The sequence below is a fragment of the Cavia porcellus genome, unplaced genomic scaffold, assembly GCF_034190915.1.
Source record: "Cavia porcellus strain 051 isolate PalLab524CR breed Dunkin Hartley unplaced genomic scaffold, mCavPor4.1 scaffold_11, whole genome shotgun sequence".
Classification (NCBI taxonomy): domain Eukaryota; kingdom Metazoa; phylum Chordata; class Mammalia; order Rodentia; family Caviidae; genus Cavia; species Cavia porcellus.
The window spans coordinates 50909510-50927122 of NW_026947494.1; the positions used below are offsets into that span (position 1 = coordinate 50909510).

General features: G+C 33.1%; 2 protein-coding genes across 5 annotated transcripts in view; both read left to right on the forward strand.

The window, feature by feature from the left end:
- The window catches only part of Ipo11 (importin 11), a 231452-nt gene that overhangs the window by 125214 nt on the left and 88625 nt on the right, over positions 1 to 17613 (forward strand). The window lies entirely within an intron of this gene.
- Lrrc70 (leucine rich repeat containing 70) lies at positions 7691 to 10479 on the forward strand. Of its 2 annotated transcripts, none has more exons than XM_005008603.4 (2): positions 7691 to 8016; positions 9493 to 10479. In XM_005008603.4, the coding sequence occupies exon 2, from the start codon at positions 9634 to 9636 to the stop codon at positions 10333 to 10335; it is 702 nt and encodes a 233-aa protein (XP_005008660.4). In that variant the 5' UTR covers positions 7691 to 8016; positions 9493 to 9633; the 3' UTR covers positions 10336 to 10479. The 2 variants fall into 2 exon arrangements, with proteins under 2 accessions (XP_005008660.4, XP_063114302.1); XM_063258232.1 differs by having other exon boundaries at positions 9542 to 10479.

Sequence of the window (17613 nt, forward strand, 5' to 3'; positions counted from 1 at the left end):
GGCTTAGTGTCTGCCTGGCAAGCACAATTCCTGAGTTTGACTCTTGGTACCAAAAAAAGGGTACTGTACAAATAATGATAATTTGACTTTTTCCTTTTCTGTACCTATCACTTCTGATTCTTTTTTCTCTTGACTAATTGCTCTGGCTACTGTTTCAAGTACTACACTGGGTAGGAATGGTGATAATAGACATCTTTGTCTTATTCCTGATTTTAGAGAGAAAATTTTTGTTTTTTCCAGTTAGTATAGTTTGTCATAAATATTTTTAATCAGCTTCTATCCCTATTTTCTTCAGCATTTTTATCATGAATGAATGTTGCATTTTTGTCAGAAGCTTTTTCTGTACTTATTGAGATGATTCTGTAGTTTTTGTTCTTGTTTCTATTTATGTGATATAATACATTTGTTGATTTAGATAGATCTAACCATCCTTGCATCTCTGGGATTAAGTCTACTTGGGTATGGTATATGATCTTCTTGATGATTTATTACATTGTTTCCAGTATCTTGTTGATCTATGTTCATTAAAGAGATTGGCTAGTAGTTATTTTTTGGTTGAATACTTGTCAGGTTTTGAAATCAAGGCCATACTAGCTTCCAAGAAAGATTTTGGGAGTACTCTTTCCCTTTTGACTTCATTGAATAGTTTAACAAGTATTGGCACTAACTCTTACCTGAAGTTTTTGTAAAATTCAGCAGTGTGAATCCATCATATCGTGGGATTTTCTTAGTTCTTAGATTTTTTCTTTTTTAATTACTCCTTCAGTTTTATTGCATATTATTGGATCATTCAGGAATTTTATGTATTTTTAGGGGAAGGTACTGGGAATTGAACTCAGGACCTCATGCTTGCCAAGACATAGGCTGTACCACTGAGCTAAATCCCCGGCCCTGATTTAGGGACTTTATATTTTCTTGATTCAGTTTGTTAATTCATTTGTATTTAGGAATTTACCCATTTCTAAATTCTTCAGTTTTTTGACATACAGATTTAAAAAGTAGTTACCAATAGTCTGGATTTTGTCAGTATCCACTGTGATTTCATCTTTTTCATTTGTAATTGCAATTGATTTAGATCTTTCCTATTCCTGGTAAGATTAGCTAAAGGTTTGTCTATTTTGTTAATTCTTTTAAAGAATCATATCTTGGGGCTGGGGATTTAGCTCAGCGGCATAAGCGCCTGCCTTGCAAGCAGACGGTCGTGAGTTCAATCCCTGGTACCAATAAAAAGGAAAAAGACCAAAAAAATAAAAAAAAAAAAAAAGAATCATATCTTAGATGAATTGATTCTTTGTGTTGTTTTTCTTTGTTTTTTTTTTTAGTTTCTATTTCAGTAATCTTTGCTCTGATCTTCTTTTTCTTCTTTAAACGTGTTTGTTTGACTTTTTGATACAGAGTTTTGCTTTACAGTTTAGACTGGCTTTGAACTAACTGGGTAGCCCAGGCTGGCCTCAAACTCACAGTGAGTTTGAGTGCTAGGATTACAGGTGTGTGCCACCATGTCCAGCTTCCTTTTATAGTTTATTGGTACAGATATGTAGTACTTAATGTTTACATTCCTTTGGCGAAGTTGGTGGATGTATGTAATGCATTTTAATTATTTTTTAAATCCTCTTTTCCTTCCCTCTTTCCTTCCTCCCTCCAACTCTTGATCTTGCTCCTCTCATCTCTTGATCCCCTTGAGAAAGATCTGTCTCTCCCTTCTTTCCATTACTTATCTTGACAATTTCCTTCCTTATACATACTAACTATGGATTTGAATTGTTTTTTTCCCATGACCTTGAGGTATATCATTATGTTTATTTTGGCTCATTCTGTTTTTCTGATGTAGGAATTCACAGCTTCCCTCTTAGGATTGCTTTTATTGGGTCCTATAATTTCTGAGATTGTTGTCCTGGCATTATTTCTTCGAAGATCAATTGATTACTTAAAAATGTGTTGCTTAATTTCCATTCATTTGTATAAATTCTCTAGTTTCTTTTACCATTGCTTTCTAGTTTCATTGCACTATGATCTTGATAATATGCATGTTATAATTTCAGTTCTTTTGTATTTACTTAAACATGATTTTTTGACCAGTATATGATCTTTTTAAAAAAATTATTTTTTATGTTTTTTTTTTTTTTTTTTTGTCTTTTTGGTTTTTATTGGTATCAGGGATCGAACTCATGACTGCCTGCTTGCAAGGCAGGCACTTATGCCACTGAGCTAAATCCCCAGCCCCTATGTTATTATTTTTAATGATCTGTTTCAGAGAAAGTTACATTTACTGCTGAGAAGAATCTGTTTTTTATGGGCAGGTAGGATACTCTATAGATGTCCATTAAATCTATCAGTATGCAGGTTTTGTTCAGCTCTGATATTTGTTTTTTGTTTTGTTTTGCTTTGTTTTTTTGTATAGTTGATCATTTGTGAGAGAGGAGTATAGAGGTCCCCTTCTATAATTGTATTTATGTTTGTCTGGCCTTTTATGTCTACTTGGGTTTGTTTCATGAAGTTAGGTATGCCGTTGCTTGGCACATCTATGTTTATGATTATTATCTCTTCCTATTGAATTGCTCTTTAAAGAATATGTAGTTCTTATGTTTCCTTGAGGTTCACTTTGTCTGAAAAACAAGATAGCTGCTGCTTTTTGATTTCCGGGTCCTGTTGCATAAAATACTGTATTTTAGCTATTGATTTTTAATCTGTGAATTCTTTCTGGGTTAAGTATGTTTTTCTTTTTAATATAGCATGTTGATGAATTTTATTTCTTGATCTATTCAACCAGTCTGTCTTACAATTAGAGAATTGAGATCATTCATATTGAGAATTATTATTGAACTATATTGACTTATTCCCGTGATCACATTATTTAAAAGAAAAGAGAAAGACAACTCAAGTCCCCCAAAAAATGAATGAAGAAAGAAAGAGAGCCAATTGAAACTGGAAAAACAAAACAAAAAGACCTCACAATTCTGCTGTGGTTTTCAATGAGTGGTTTCTTCTAGGGTCCATGGTCTTAAAAATCCAAGTTTCAGTTTTCTCTAGGTAACTTTACATTCTGTGGGTTTATAATGTGCCCTTTCTGTTCCAGGGTTCCCTCTATCCCTATACCCCAGACTGTGGCAACTATTCAAGCCAAGGCATGTTCTTGCTTGTATTAGTAAGTTGAGAAAAAGCAACCAGTCCTCTAGTTTCTGTTGGCTCTAGGACATGGGGTAGGGAATTCAAGCATACTGGCTGGGCCTGGTTTCTCCCTGGGCCTAATGTCCTTCCTGGCCTAAATTTAAATTTTCAAGGAGTCTGTGCCTACCCTGTACCTTGGATGCTGCAGTCTTCCTTGCCTGATTCTCACCCAGTTGTAGGGAGGATTTAACACTGCAAGTCCTGAAGTGAAGTTCTGTAGTTGTTCTGAGGCTTTGTCTTAAACAGAGCCTGATCTTTAAGCTTGTGTGTCTGATTTATTTCACTTAATAATATGTTCTCAAGGTATATTCATTTTCTTACAGATGACTCAAGTTTATCTTTCTTTGTGACAGAGTAATACTCCACTGTGTGTAAATGCCGCATTTTCTTTATTGATTCATCGTTTCATGGTTATATAGGTTTTTCCTAGTATTCAGTATTATGAATTCTGAAGGGGAATAGGTGGGTCAAAATAAATTTCTAGTTTTAGATTTTTGAGAAACACATTCTTAATGCTTTTCTGACATATAGAGCCAGTGTCCCAGGACTGTCCCTGTATCCTGGCCTTACTGTTACAATAAATTCCACTTGCTATACTTTAAAAGTATAAAGCTACTGTGGTCCACAAGAATTTTGTTATCATGTAGAACTTTAAACTGTGTGTATAGAAATTTAATCTTCTCAAAATGACTGTAATAAGAATTGAAGGTAAAAACTGTTTTGTGCAGTTAAAATTTTTCTTGTATAGTCTCATGAGGGACAATGATGGGTGTTGTATCTTGAAAATGTTCCAAGTTTTCGTACATTGTTAGGAAATGTTCACTTTATTTTTGATGTCTACTTGGGTTTGTTTCATGAAGTTAGGTATGCCAGAGTAACACATGTAGTTGAGAACTTCTCAAACATGAGGTTTATTTTTACATTCTCATAACTAGATTTTTTTTTTGTCTTTTTCGTTTTTATTGGTACCAGGGATCGAACTCAAGACCGCACAGTTGCAAGGAATGCGCTTATGCCACTGAGCTAAATCCCCAGCCCCGCATCACTAGATTTTTAACCAAATAGTTTTTAAATCTCCTTGCCAACAGTTGAGCAAATGGAGATTTTCATAGTTTTGCCATCTTATAGGAACACAAGGGTTGTTTCTAGTTTTATTTTCATTTACGTATACCTCAAAAACTTAAGACAGTATAATATTCTGTGACAGTAATACCTACAAATTTTCTATAGAAATCAGAGCTGTTACATTTTTATGTAAAGGTCATTTCAGATTCAGAAAAACATTGTATGAACAGTGTAAGGAAGACCATACAGCGTATACTGAAGTCATCTATTGTTAACTTTTGCCCCATTTGTTTTACCAGTTGCCTGCACAGGTGCTTTTTACTAAATAGAGAAATAGTTTTATTTTCTTAGTGGTTCAGTCCAAAAGGATCAAAAATTTATTTAGTTTTTATGTTTTTGTAGTCTCTTTTACTCGGTGATGTTAATTCCTTAGTCTTGTTTTTTTCTCGTGATTAACATTTTTAAACGATGTAGTCCTTACCTGCCTTTCTCTCCTTTTTCCCCTTTTGAGTCTCTCTTTCCCTCAATAGAGTAAAACATTTTTCATTGTGATGTTTGATGTTTCCTTATAAATTAGATTCATATTTTGAAAACCTAGGTGAAATATTACCTAATTGTTGTATTTTCTTGGACTGTCACATCCAGAGGTACCTGCTTATCGTTGATAAATTGACTGATTCTATTGTGTTATTCCTCCACCATATAGTTACTGTTTTTTTCTTGCAACTGTAAGCAGTTGGTATTAAACTACTTCTCATTAAAATTTGCACTCTACATTGAACAAAATGATCATTATTTGTTTGCCTTACATTGTTAATTTAAATTGTAAATTTGGTTTCAGAGTTTGATTACCTTGATTTTAGGTAAGTAACATACTCATAACTGTCATGGTAAACCAGTTTTTGTATGTAAACCAATCAATGTTGAGAGCTACATATTTATATATATCTCCTGTGTTAATTGGCATTTTATTACTATAACAAAATATCTGAGATAATTACACTAAAGACAGGAAAAGTTTGTTTTGGCCCATAGTTCTGGAGGTTTGTCTGTGTTCAGTGGGCTCCTAACTGTTGAATCTGTGGTGAGGTAGTATGTCATGGTGAGAACACAAAGTATAGGAAATCCTCATCTTACGTCACAGTGCAGAAGAATAAAGACTGGCATCACAGAGTCTCTCTCAAAAGTATGCTCCTAGTGACCTAAGATGCCCCACTAGCACCCACCTCTGAAAGGCTTCTACCACCTGCTAGGAGTACCAAGCCAGCTAGGTACTAATTATTTAACATATGGGCCTTGTGGACAGTTACCCAAATAATTACAGGGACTATATCTATATACATATAGATGGCATATATTTCAGAGATGTTACTAGACCATTGTTCATTTATCTAATCGAATTCTTAGAGCAGAATCTGAATAGAAAAAGAATAGATGTGTATTGATATGTGAAGCATGAGGTTACTTGTAGACAAACGCAGCATAAATGAAGGTGCAGTGATAAGAAAGAATAAGAGAAAAACAATTCAGTGGATCAGTTTTCTGGAAAGGAATAGGGGACAGCCCATTTAGATGGTGAATGTAGTGTTCAAAAATATTTGTAATGAATATTAATGGGAATCAGAATACAATTACGAAGACCCATTTTAATATGTTATTTCAGAGCAAAATCAATATGTCAGAATTTACATTGGATAGATTTACTGAGGCTTGGAGTTCATTTGAAGATTTAACAAGGATCTTTCAGAATTTAAAGCTCATAAAAATAGGTATTGTTTGTACCTTGCAGTAAGTTCAGCAGGAAAGTAGTAAATTAAAGTCTAATCTCAATTTGAGTGGCCATTTTTATCTCTAAGAGTGATGTAAGGGATAAGAATTCACTTTTGAGTTTGATCTCTGTGGTCTCTCTACTAGCGAACAGCTGTCTCTAAGAACAGAAACTCATAGATGGACAAATAGTTAAACTTCGCTTTGCTCAGTACTGTAATTTTTACCACATCAACATGGGAATTTAGACTAGTTGTCTTAATTGCAGTTAAGTTACAATGTGAGAAGTGTAAGATCATTTTATTGTCATTTGTCCTTAGTATGGTTTTCTTAAAACTTTACTTGTAAGAATCTAAGTACTTTTGTCTGCTTTGGAAACTTCTGAAATGGAAAACAAAAGTAATTAATGCTCTAGTATTAGTGCCTTGTAGCTTTCCCTCTTAGATTTTTTTGATTTTGATTTTGATGGGCCCTTTGGCTTTTTCAAAATTCTCTGGGCTATGCAGTATGCCACTTTGTACGTTTCAGAAAATACAGTGCTTAAACGAAATGTACTTGAAGAACCTGGCTCCTACCTTTAATGCATGTCTTTTCTGTAATTTGTTGTTTTCAGGTTTCTTTATCTGTAAAATAAGAGTAGCCAGTTACAAAAGATAGTTGTGAAAATTATAAAACATTTTGATAAAGATCTGCTATCCAATATGCGTCTCTTATTTTTTATAGTCAGAGATAGTGCTAAGTATCAAACCAAATATTTTTTATTAAAATATTTTACATTGCTATTCAAAGAATATCTTGATATGAAATAAAGATCCTTTAATATTGAGAGAATTTATAGTTATATATGTTACTACTGATATTTTATGCATTTTATTTTTTGCTGCTGCTATTGCATTCAACAAAGGGCCTTATGCATGCTAGGCATGTACTCTACCATTGAGCATACCCAAAGGTATTAGTAATGTTCATAAAAATCAGAATTAGAAAAACCTAAGCAACTGAACTTTTAAAAAAATTAATGACTAAGAATTATATAATATGCTATAATCAGTTTATATTCAACTTTGAACCTGTACCTTAAAATACAGAGTAGACACAGATTCATTTTTGTTCTAAAAGGATCAGACCAATGTGTGTGTATTTCAGAATCTTGTTTCACTCTCTCCATCTTTTCACACATAGCTTGTATTAATAATTTGGCATTCGGTTTTGTGTCATAATCCAAGGCATATACGTTCATATATTAAAAAGATATTGATTGTTAATATTCAGTATTTTTATGTCCAACTTGTTTGTTAATTTTACCTATTATTATTAAAGGAACAAAACATAAGCTGGGTGTGGTAGCTCACGCCTGTAATCTCAGCACTGGGGAGGCTGAGGCAGGAGGATCATTGCGACTACAAAGTGAGCTCAAAGCCAGCCTGAACTGCATAGCAAGACCCTGTCTCAAACAAACAAACAAAACAAAAATAAAGTTGAAGTCTGAAATATTTGCAAATACAAAAATATATGTATTATATATGTAAAGATTCCTAAAAAATTGTATTATCTTACATACTTATTTCAGTTTAGTTTTTCCGCTCAATAGTTATCAGTTAATAATGATAGACTGTTAGTATTTGAATTCTGGGAATCTAAAATTTTCCAGTATCTTTGTAATAAAAATTTTTATTTTTAAGTCCTGGAAGATATTTAGCTTCATACATAGGAAAACTCTGAATGCTTTCTGAATAAGTTCATGAGATTTCCTTTCAACAATACTTTTGAAACAGATAAAATTACTTCCTGTCTCTCAGTTTCCTGTATCCATAGCAACCTCTGTTTTGCACACTAAGTGTAGAGGAACCAATGTGGAGAGGTGTTTCCTGCGTAAGCTGTGGCTTAAAAAAAAACCAAGTTATGAAGAGCTAGAAGGCAACAGAAATGGAGTTTAGCAATGTCGCTCTTCAGTTTTAAAAAGAAAACTTTTACTTGAATCAGCTGGCTGTTAATAATATCAATTTCCTATTCTTGGTAAGATTATTTATTTAAATATAAACTTTTAGCTAGAGTGAAAAATATTTAAGTTTTATGAAATATTGTAGTTTAGAGTTTGGTTGTTCTGTAATATATTTGTTTTTCATAAATTGTTATTTGATATTACATTTTAAATTAACAAAGGATATATATCCCTATGCTGTCATTTCTACATCATTTGTCACCTTTGTTATAATCAATTGTGATATTTTAAAGTAACATTTTTCAGTTCGTTAAACTTGAAGTATCTTTTTATCAAATAGTCACTTAATGGCCAGCAGATGTTAATAATTCTAAATCATATTCCAAACATCTGTTGTTTTATACTATTGTACATAGTATGATTTATGTTGGCTGATCCTAATTAAAGTAAAATACAGATATTTTAGTAATATGAAATTTATACTTTTAAGAACTTTCTGATCATGTGAAGTTTTCCTTTTTACATATATATAGCCAATTCTGATATGAACAGAAAAACCAACAGAGTTATGTGTAGATTACAGTTTTTCTGCCTTGCCCAGGACTATTTCGACTTGTTAGCTGTTTTCTTGTATTGTTATTACATAAAGAGATATTTGGATGTTTGTCTGTCAGCTCTGCACTGGAAGACAAATTAACTGCCGTAACTCAGGCCTTACAAGTATTCTTGAGAATTTTCCTGAAAGTACAGTTTTCCTGTATCAAAGTGGAAGTATTATATCTCATATAAGTGAAAATGAGTTAATAGGATCTTATAGCATTGTATTTGGATAATTCTGGCATTTTGTATATACATCTAGAAGCCTTTGTTCAATTGGGGTATCTTTATTTTCTATAGCTGAATAACCATTTTATAAATGCTTAGATCCTAGAATTTTTAAGAGACTTTCAAATCTTCATAATTTATATTTACAATGTAATCAAGTATCCTTTGTTGCAAGAGGGATGTTTAACGATCTCTTTTCAGTTTGTACTTAAACCTACAGAGAAATTGCTTCACTGTCCTTGGGAGAGGTAACTTTGTTGGTATGTCTGTTCTTCAGATACTTGATTTATCAAGCTATAACATTTTTTTCAAGCTATAAAATTTTAAGGATATCAGACTTAGACTTTCAACAGCTCGAAAACATTGATTGTATCTAGAAAGTAATTTATCAAATGTACCATTAAATGCTCTTGAAATACTTAAAATCCTTGACTTTCTTTGTCTTATATATCCATTAAAAGAAAACGGCCATTTGCGTTTAAAGGACTTATCAGTTTAGAGTATCTCTTTCTGAAAAATTCAAGAATTAAAGATGTTACTAGAAATGAATTTAGTGACATTAATAATCTTTTGATCTTGTATAATTTAGTAGATTTGAACTCTAACACATTTAGTTTATTAAATAACTTAAGTTAGGAACAGAATAATCAGTGTTGATAATCATACATTTGAAAACATGGGAGCATCTTTGAAGATCCTTAATCTGTCATTTAATAATCTTACAGACTTACATCCAAAGTCCTTAAACCATTGTCTTCATTGATTCATCTTCAGGCACTTTCTAATCCTGCAAACTTTTGAGCCTTCGAGACTGGCTAGCATCTTCAGCTGTTACTCTAAACATCTATTGTCAGAATCCCCCATTCATGTGTGACAGAGCATTATGTTATATTAAATGGACTGACATTACAAATTGCATTACATCTTCAACAAATGTGTCCAGGGCTTTGGCTGTAAAATCTCTTCGTATTCATCACAAGACCACTGCATTAATGATGACCTGGCATAAAGTAACCACACCTGGGAAACATTTGGAAAATACTGAGACTGAAAGTGTTAATTTCTGGGAGCGAATTCGTACTTCACCTGCCAGTAGATTTTTTCAAGAGAATACCCCTGGTAATCCATTAGAGACTACTGCAGTGTTACCTGTTCAAGTACAGCTTACTTCTTCTGTTAACTTGAATTTGGAAAAAAGTGCTCTACCGATTGATGATGCTTCAGTGTCAGGGAAAACATCACTGACTTGTACCCAAGAAGTTGAGAAGTTGAATGAGGCTTTTGACATTTTGTTAGTTTTTTTCATCTTAGCTTGCGTTTTAATCATTTTCTTGATCTACAAAGTTGTTCAATGTAAACAAAAACTAAAGGCACCAGAAAATTCAGGGGAAAATAGACTTGAATATTACAGCTTTTATCAGACAGCAAGGTATAATGTAACTGCTTCAATTTGCAACACCAGCCCAAAATCTCTAGAAAACCCTGGTTTGGAACAGATTCATCTTCATAAACAAATTGTTCCTGAAAATGAGGCACAGGTCATTCTCTTTGAACATTCTGCTTTATAACTCAACTAAATATTGGCTATATGAGAACAGCGGTGCCAACTATATGGACATAAAATGGAATGCTTCCCAACATCTTATATACTTTATTTGGAAATATAATGAATTATATGTACATAGAATTATTAAAATATATGGTTTTAATAATTTGTGAATAGTCTATTTATTAAGCAAATATTCTTTGATAGTTTCTATACTAACAGGTATTAGTATCTTAACATTTCTGTTTGCTTTTCACTATGTTAAGTATAACTTCACATATAATGTTTGTAATGTTAGTAATTGTAATGTTAGTAATAGTGCCTACATTTTACAGATAAGGAAACATATGCAGGGTTTGAGTAATTGTCCTGAATTCTCAGTTTGTGACACTTTACGTTTAACTAGGGCTGATGCTTTTAATTTCATGCTCTGTTGCTACCAAGTTGTTAGGGTTATACTTATGAAAAAGTAGATATGATTTTTATATAGGTAGAGTATAAAATCTAGAGGACACATGGTTAATTTACAAGTATGGTAAGTACTCTGTTTGGAGATGCTACTGGTATAATATATATGGAGATGAGACATGCTTTAAAAGAAAAGTTACATCACGAAAGATACAGTGAAGAAAGTTGAGTAACAGCGTGTCAGAAGGGTTAATGCTTCAATTTGTAACATCAGTCCAAAATCTCTAGAAAGCCCTGGTTTGGAACAGAATCATCTTTGTAAGATGATGCTCCTGGACCAGGGATTTAGCTCAGTGGCATAAGCGCCTGCCTGGCAAGCATGAGGTCGATCCCTGGTACAAAAGAAAGAGAGAGACAGACAGAGAGACAGAGACAGAGAAAACAAGTGAAAGAATGCTTTTTAGGTTCTAAAACAGTATAGCTAAAGTTCGTGTGAGTGGTAGTTACAAGATTTGAAACTGGAAAGAGATACTGGATGACAAAGAGTACTGTACTGTGCTTTATCCTGAGAGCAATAGGAAACCATTGAGGATTTTTAAGCAGTGAAGAAGTACCATCAAATTTACCATTTAGAAAGTTCACCCTTTCTATAAGGAACAGTAAGACAGGAGGCACAATTAACTGGGTGGGAATCTGAGTCAGGAGAGATATCGGTATTGGAGAGTTGGGCCAAGGATGGATGGATTGAGAGGTACCTTGCGTCAAATGCCCTGTCTTGGCTGTTGTCTAACAAGTGACAGGTGAAGGGGAATTAAAAGCTGTTATCTTTTTGGCTTAGGCAGTTTTGTGCGGTGTTTACTGAGAAGAGGACAGAGGAGGAGTGAAAATATGGGCTTGGCAAGATTCTGAGTTTGAATTTAGATGGATTGAATTTGAGGTCAATATCAGATGTCCAGGTAGAAATACTTAGCAAACAGAGGTTTAGGAGAAAGGTCTGTCTGATAAAGGCCGGTACATAATTCTTAACCTTTCATTATCCAGTATGGTAGAGTAAATTTTGTAATTTACTTATGCAAATATAAGTACTTAGGCCATGATTTTGAGAGACTGTAACTGGGGAAGACTACAACTTTGTAGAAGATAAAAGAACCCATAGGAGATGTGAATAGCTTTGATTGAGAATCTTTAATATAGCTGGTAATTTAAGTCATAGAAGTAATGTAATATTCTTTTAGCATGAATGTATACATAATGTACCACTCTGTAGAATATTCTGTATATAGTAACATCCATGATTGTTAATGATGACCTGAGCTAGAGAAAGATATTTGCCTTTTGCAAAAGAACACTATCATCTCTGTGGAAAATGAGTTGGAGGAACCATCGAAGATTCCTAGCAATGGAGAAACACCATCAAATATACCATTTAGAAAGTTCACCCCTTCTGCAAGGAACAATAACACAGGAGATATTAACTGGTTGGAAATCTGAGTCAATTGTCTAGGCAGGAGATACTTGTATTGGAGATTTTCCTGTTTGAGGAGTATAAAGTAGTTTAAGCTGGAGGCAGAACTGATTTATAGCATAGTGTTAATAAAAATGCAAAGAAGTGGTAACAAAGATTTTTCAGAGATATTAAAGAATTAGGATTTGGAATGGTGAGTGTAAAGAAAACTCTGGCTTGATTTACTGGATTGAAAAAAAAATGCTTTTTACTCAAGAAAAGCTGAAAGGGAGCCAGGTTTTGATTTTCTGAGTGTTTTGATTATTTGTTGCTGGTGGAGATACTCATACTTTTGGTATTGGGTATCTTTAAATTTTAGGTGCTTGTGCAACTGCCAAGAGAGGATGAGAAAAGATGCAGATGTGTTAGGGTTCTGTGTAACTCAGTATTCATTGAATGTGCTAGCAGTACCAAGGAGGAATTTGGCTTGGAGCTTGGTTGAGGCAGGCCTGAGTATATTGTGACTGTCCATTATTTTCTGGAAGAAAACCACATAAGACTGTACATTATATTTTGAAAACTATTGCAAAGTGATCAAAATTCTACTTATATGACATTAAATATATGCGTATATTTTTAAATACTACAAAATAATATTTTCTTTTATGCAGATATTTCAAGACATTTTTAAACTTTAAACTGCTGCCTTTTGCTTTGATCTTTAATGTTTCTTAAACATTCAAAGCGTCACAGGGTGTGTCACATGCCTAGAATCTTAGCAGTTGGAGGCTGAGACAGAAGAGTCACTGTGAGTTTCAGGCCAGCCTGGGCTACATAGTGAGTGCAAGACCAGACCATGTCTCAAAAACCATCAAATACACAACCCCCACCATTTTCTGCTTCATTGACAGGTGTAGTAGTATCTTTACTAATGTTGACATCAATGCCTTCATTATCATCCAGAGTTTCCTTTGAATTACATAGCTCTATTTTCCAGAGCACATTACTCTCTTTTTGGTGTTAGCTGTGTAACATGTAAGGACTTCTGTAGGGATTTAATTACAAGCTACAACAATCTTTTCATATAATCGTAATAACAGTAGGACAGTTAGCTTTTTTCAATTGTCCTAAAGATGCGTCTTTATAATTATCTTTCATTTATTGCATAGCTTTGTTTTCAACAATTTCCAGATGATGAGGTTATATAAGCAACCCCATTATTAGCAAACCTTATATCTCTTTAAGAAAAAAAAGAAGAACCCATTGTGCCATTAAGTCCATTATTGTTAATGATGGCCTGAGCAAGAGAAAGACTTTTGCCTTTCGGCACAAAGTACCCTAAAGAAGCATCGATTTTGTTTTATTTTATTTTCCAACCTGCTGCTTTTTCCAAGTAATTCTGTACAGTTACTGATTATTAACTTTTCAGGGAACCTTAGTTAGCTTCATTGGGCACTAATTTTTACAATGTGCATAATTTTTCTGTTGAAAATCATATAGGATGCCATGGTTACTCATGCTACTACATAAATTGTTTTGTTACATCTTATAGTCTTGAAGACACCTTTGTGTGTACATGCATATGCATGCTAAAAAAGAACAACTCACGTTAACAAAAGAGGGGCTAATTATATAAAATGCTATTAAATAGAAGATCATTGTTGATTTAAAAATACCCACTTTCATTTTATGATACCCAATTTGCACTACAAATTTTAGCTTGTTTCATTGCCGGTATTTGTTAGAGGACTAGATTTATTAATGTATTTTCCCATGAACATGCAGTAGATTACTGTGTGGGAAGGATATATGTTTCCATTTAAATGTCAGAAGTATTTGTAGCTTAAGTTCTGCAAAATATGTGAAAGGGAAAAACAATTTTGGTGTAAATGTCACTAAGAGTCTCTTGTGCTATGGAAAAACATGGATAAATAAATCAGGTGGTTTTTTTGATGTTTGATAAAGTGCTGCTCATTACTTGATTCAGTTAGTGATATAAGCAAAGTTAAGAGAGTATTTTAGGGCTGGGGATTTAGCGCAGCAGTACAAGTGCCTACTTGGCAAGTGTGAGGTTGTGAGTTTGATCCCAGTACCAAACAAAACAAAAGAGAGTATTTTATTTGGTTATAGCTTTTAGTACCTGAGTACTTTTTTATTTTCTTGAATTACCCTACCCAACATCCTTTACTTCTTTTTTTCATTAATATATATTTGTAGTATATAAAATGTTTGTATTTATCATGAAGAGCTTGTACATGTACATCATGTATTTTAATTTGTCCTTTTGGAATTTTTTTCTTTTTTTTGTTTGGTTCCCTTCCCCTAGTGTTTCCTCTGGCTTTCTCCAGTTCTTCTTCCTTTTCCCATTTGCAAAAGCTCTGTTTCCATTTCTGTCCAACCCTTTTTAGAATGGCTTCAAATATTAGATGTGATTCGTAATTTGATCTTGTTAGATCAGAGAAAATTCCAGTGTTTAAAGTTCTGATTCTTTTCTTTCTTGGGCTTATTATGAAACATTATTACATTGCCAATTTTAGCTTATGAAGAGTTAATGAAAAATCTCTGTTTTTGCCTACCATTTTCCTCCTGGGATCATGTGATAAAGACATGATGTAAATATTTAAAAGCCATCACTTATAGAGATATAATTTAAGATATATTCTCTGTGATGATGGATCAGTAACCCAAAAAGGAAGAAAGGAAAAAAAAATTCAGTAGTATAAAAATGCTCATTAGAAAAATACTAATAAAAAATTGAATAGGTAGAAATGGAGTCATATTCATGTTTAATTTAATGTTATTTAGGCTGACCAAATGAATATTAGATTATTTTATATATATGTGGAGATACTATTTTCTAATGGCATTTATGTTTTTAAACACCTGTGATTTGAGTTTATGTGATTTCAAGAGAAATAATTTTAAGTCAGCATACAGTTTTAAATCAGCTGAATAAATATAAGAGAGATTGATTGGTTTATTACATGATTTTCAGAAACAAGGAAAAATGACTCTGCTTAGTTTTTGCAGTTCACATACTGTACAGCTGTAATCTTTACTGTATACCCAGAAAATTCCTTAGGAAATGCTTCGATAGTATTTAAGAACAATGGTTTTATTCATGTGCATTTGAGTGAAAAAGGTTAACTGAAAACGGTATGGAATTGATTTAAATGATCATAGTCTTTATGTTGAGTACAAGCATTCATGCTATCATTGAATGCTTGTATCTGTGCATTATCACTTCTCAGATAACAGTTGCTCTTTGCTGTTTGTAGATGATTGCTTTCAGGACCTATGTGCATTAAAATTTGTAGATGCTCAAGGGCCTTATGTAAAGTAATGTAGTATTTATGTATAACCTTCACACGTCCTTCCATATACTTTTAATCATTTCTAGATTACTTATGATGCTTAATATCATGTAAACACTGTGAACGAAAAGAGTCTACATGTTCACTACAGATGTGGGTCTTTTTGTAAATATTTTTAAACTGTAATCGATTGATTCCATGTTTATAGAATCCTCAGATAAATAGTGTTCTTTATTTGAAGAACAAAACATGCAAATGTTTTAAAAGGCCTATGTCGGAGCTTTTAAATTTTGCTCAGTAGTAACTCCCTTGCCTAGCATGTGCAAGATCTTGGGTTCAGTTCCCATCATCATACACAAAAATAATTAAGTACACAAACACATAAATAAAGGGACTTGTGCTATTTTCGTGATACATATGTAACTTGGGTCTGTGGAAATAACAAATTATCAAACATATAAAATAAGGAAAGTAACATTTGACAAGTAAAAAGGGTGGAAACGCATAGGTTATTAGTACTTTTTTATTAACATTTTTCCTTTGCTTTTCATTTTATTCTCGTGTCTTTTCTCCTTTATATTAAACTTTGCCTATATTTTTAAAATGAATATTTCAGAAGTGAATTTATAACACTGCTAACTTCTGCTCTCTTTTCTGGCTCTTGTCTGATCATTTGTGTATCTGTTAACTCATCTATCCATACTTGTAATTAAAAAATAGAAAACAAGTAAATGAAAATAAAATTGTAAGACAAAAAGATAGCAGTTCTGTAGCTTTGGGAGTCACTAATTTTCTCATTTATTGAGTGCTCATGTTATGCTTCATGTTACCCTATAGGATATAAAAATAATGACTATGGGTGGTCACATACGTATAATTCCAGCTACTTGAGAAGTAGGAGGTTCACAAATTTGAGGTCAGCTTGGAGAATTTAGTGACAATCGCTCAAAATAAAAGTAAAAAGGGGTGGAGATGGAACTCAGTTGTAGACCAGTAAACTAGCATGTGTTAAGACGCTGGGTCTGTTGCTAGTACTGCAAAAAATAAATGCAAAACATAGTCTCTTCCTCAAGTTACTTGTAATCTTAGGCAGAGCTAGTCTAAAAAATTAGACGACATTAGAAAAAATGTGAAAGATGCCATGTGAGTTGTTTGTGAAATTAGTGCACAGGTCTTAACATTACTTGAAATTCAAATGACAGAGAACTCAATCACATGAAGTGGAGTGGTCAGGAAAGACTTTGTAAAGAAGTGCGAATGAAGATGAATAGCAAAAGAAGGGAGTCCATTGTGAGGAGCAGGAAGGAAGGAAGCACATTTTGGAGTTAGAACTATTAAATTTAGGCAGTAGAAACTTCACTAATTGCAACCAGTGAAAGCAGAGTAATGCAGTATAAGTTTGGAAATGTGGCTTATTAGAGGCTACTGAAGTGCGTAATACATAAAACTTCTTAAGGAGAAAGAATGACATTTAAGGTACTAGAATACAAGTACACATTTGTCTCCTTGAATTCCTCAGTAATTAGAAAAATGAATAGAATTAGTAAGGTCTTCAAAGCACTCAAGTCTAAAAAAACAAAACACTCATCAGAAATGCACTCAATTAGCATTATGAAATGAAAACATTATATAAATATTTGAATTGCTTTACTTAGTAGTAACAACATTCCTAATGAAGTGAAATATGAGTGAACCTAAAAGGTCTAAGTTTTTGAGTGATAGTAGGAATCAGGTGCGTAGGAGCCAGTGATGGGAATTAGGGAATAATGGGTTGCTGTTGCTTCTCTAGCAGTGTTCAGGGGATAGGCTGTTCTGACTTTGAGTGCCAGTTAACAAATTGGACATTCCTGTACAATTTAAAATGAAGTATAGGATGTTATATAGAACTAGATTATGTACGTTTGTACATACAGTGAACATTATGTACAAACAGTGAAATTTGTTGCTTAATTTCTTTATCTTTCTTACAGATTTCTAGTCCGTAAAAGGATCTTCAATTTAAAAGCGCAGCACTAAAATAATTTTTTTTCATTTGAGTCAAAGAGCAGGCAACATTTAATTTCAACATACCCACACTAGACTTTTTTAGTTTTGGAATACTCTAGGTTGACCATCTTTTTTATCCCTAGACCTT

What these genes read in the sequence shown, in the direction of transcription:
- Lrrc70 (XM_005008603.4), top strand. Translation starts at nt 9,634, where the DNA reads ATGTGTGACAGAGCATTATGTTATATTAAATGGACTGACATTACAAAT.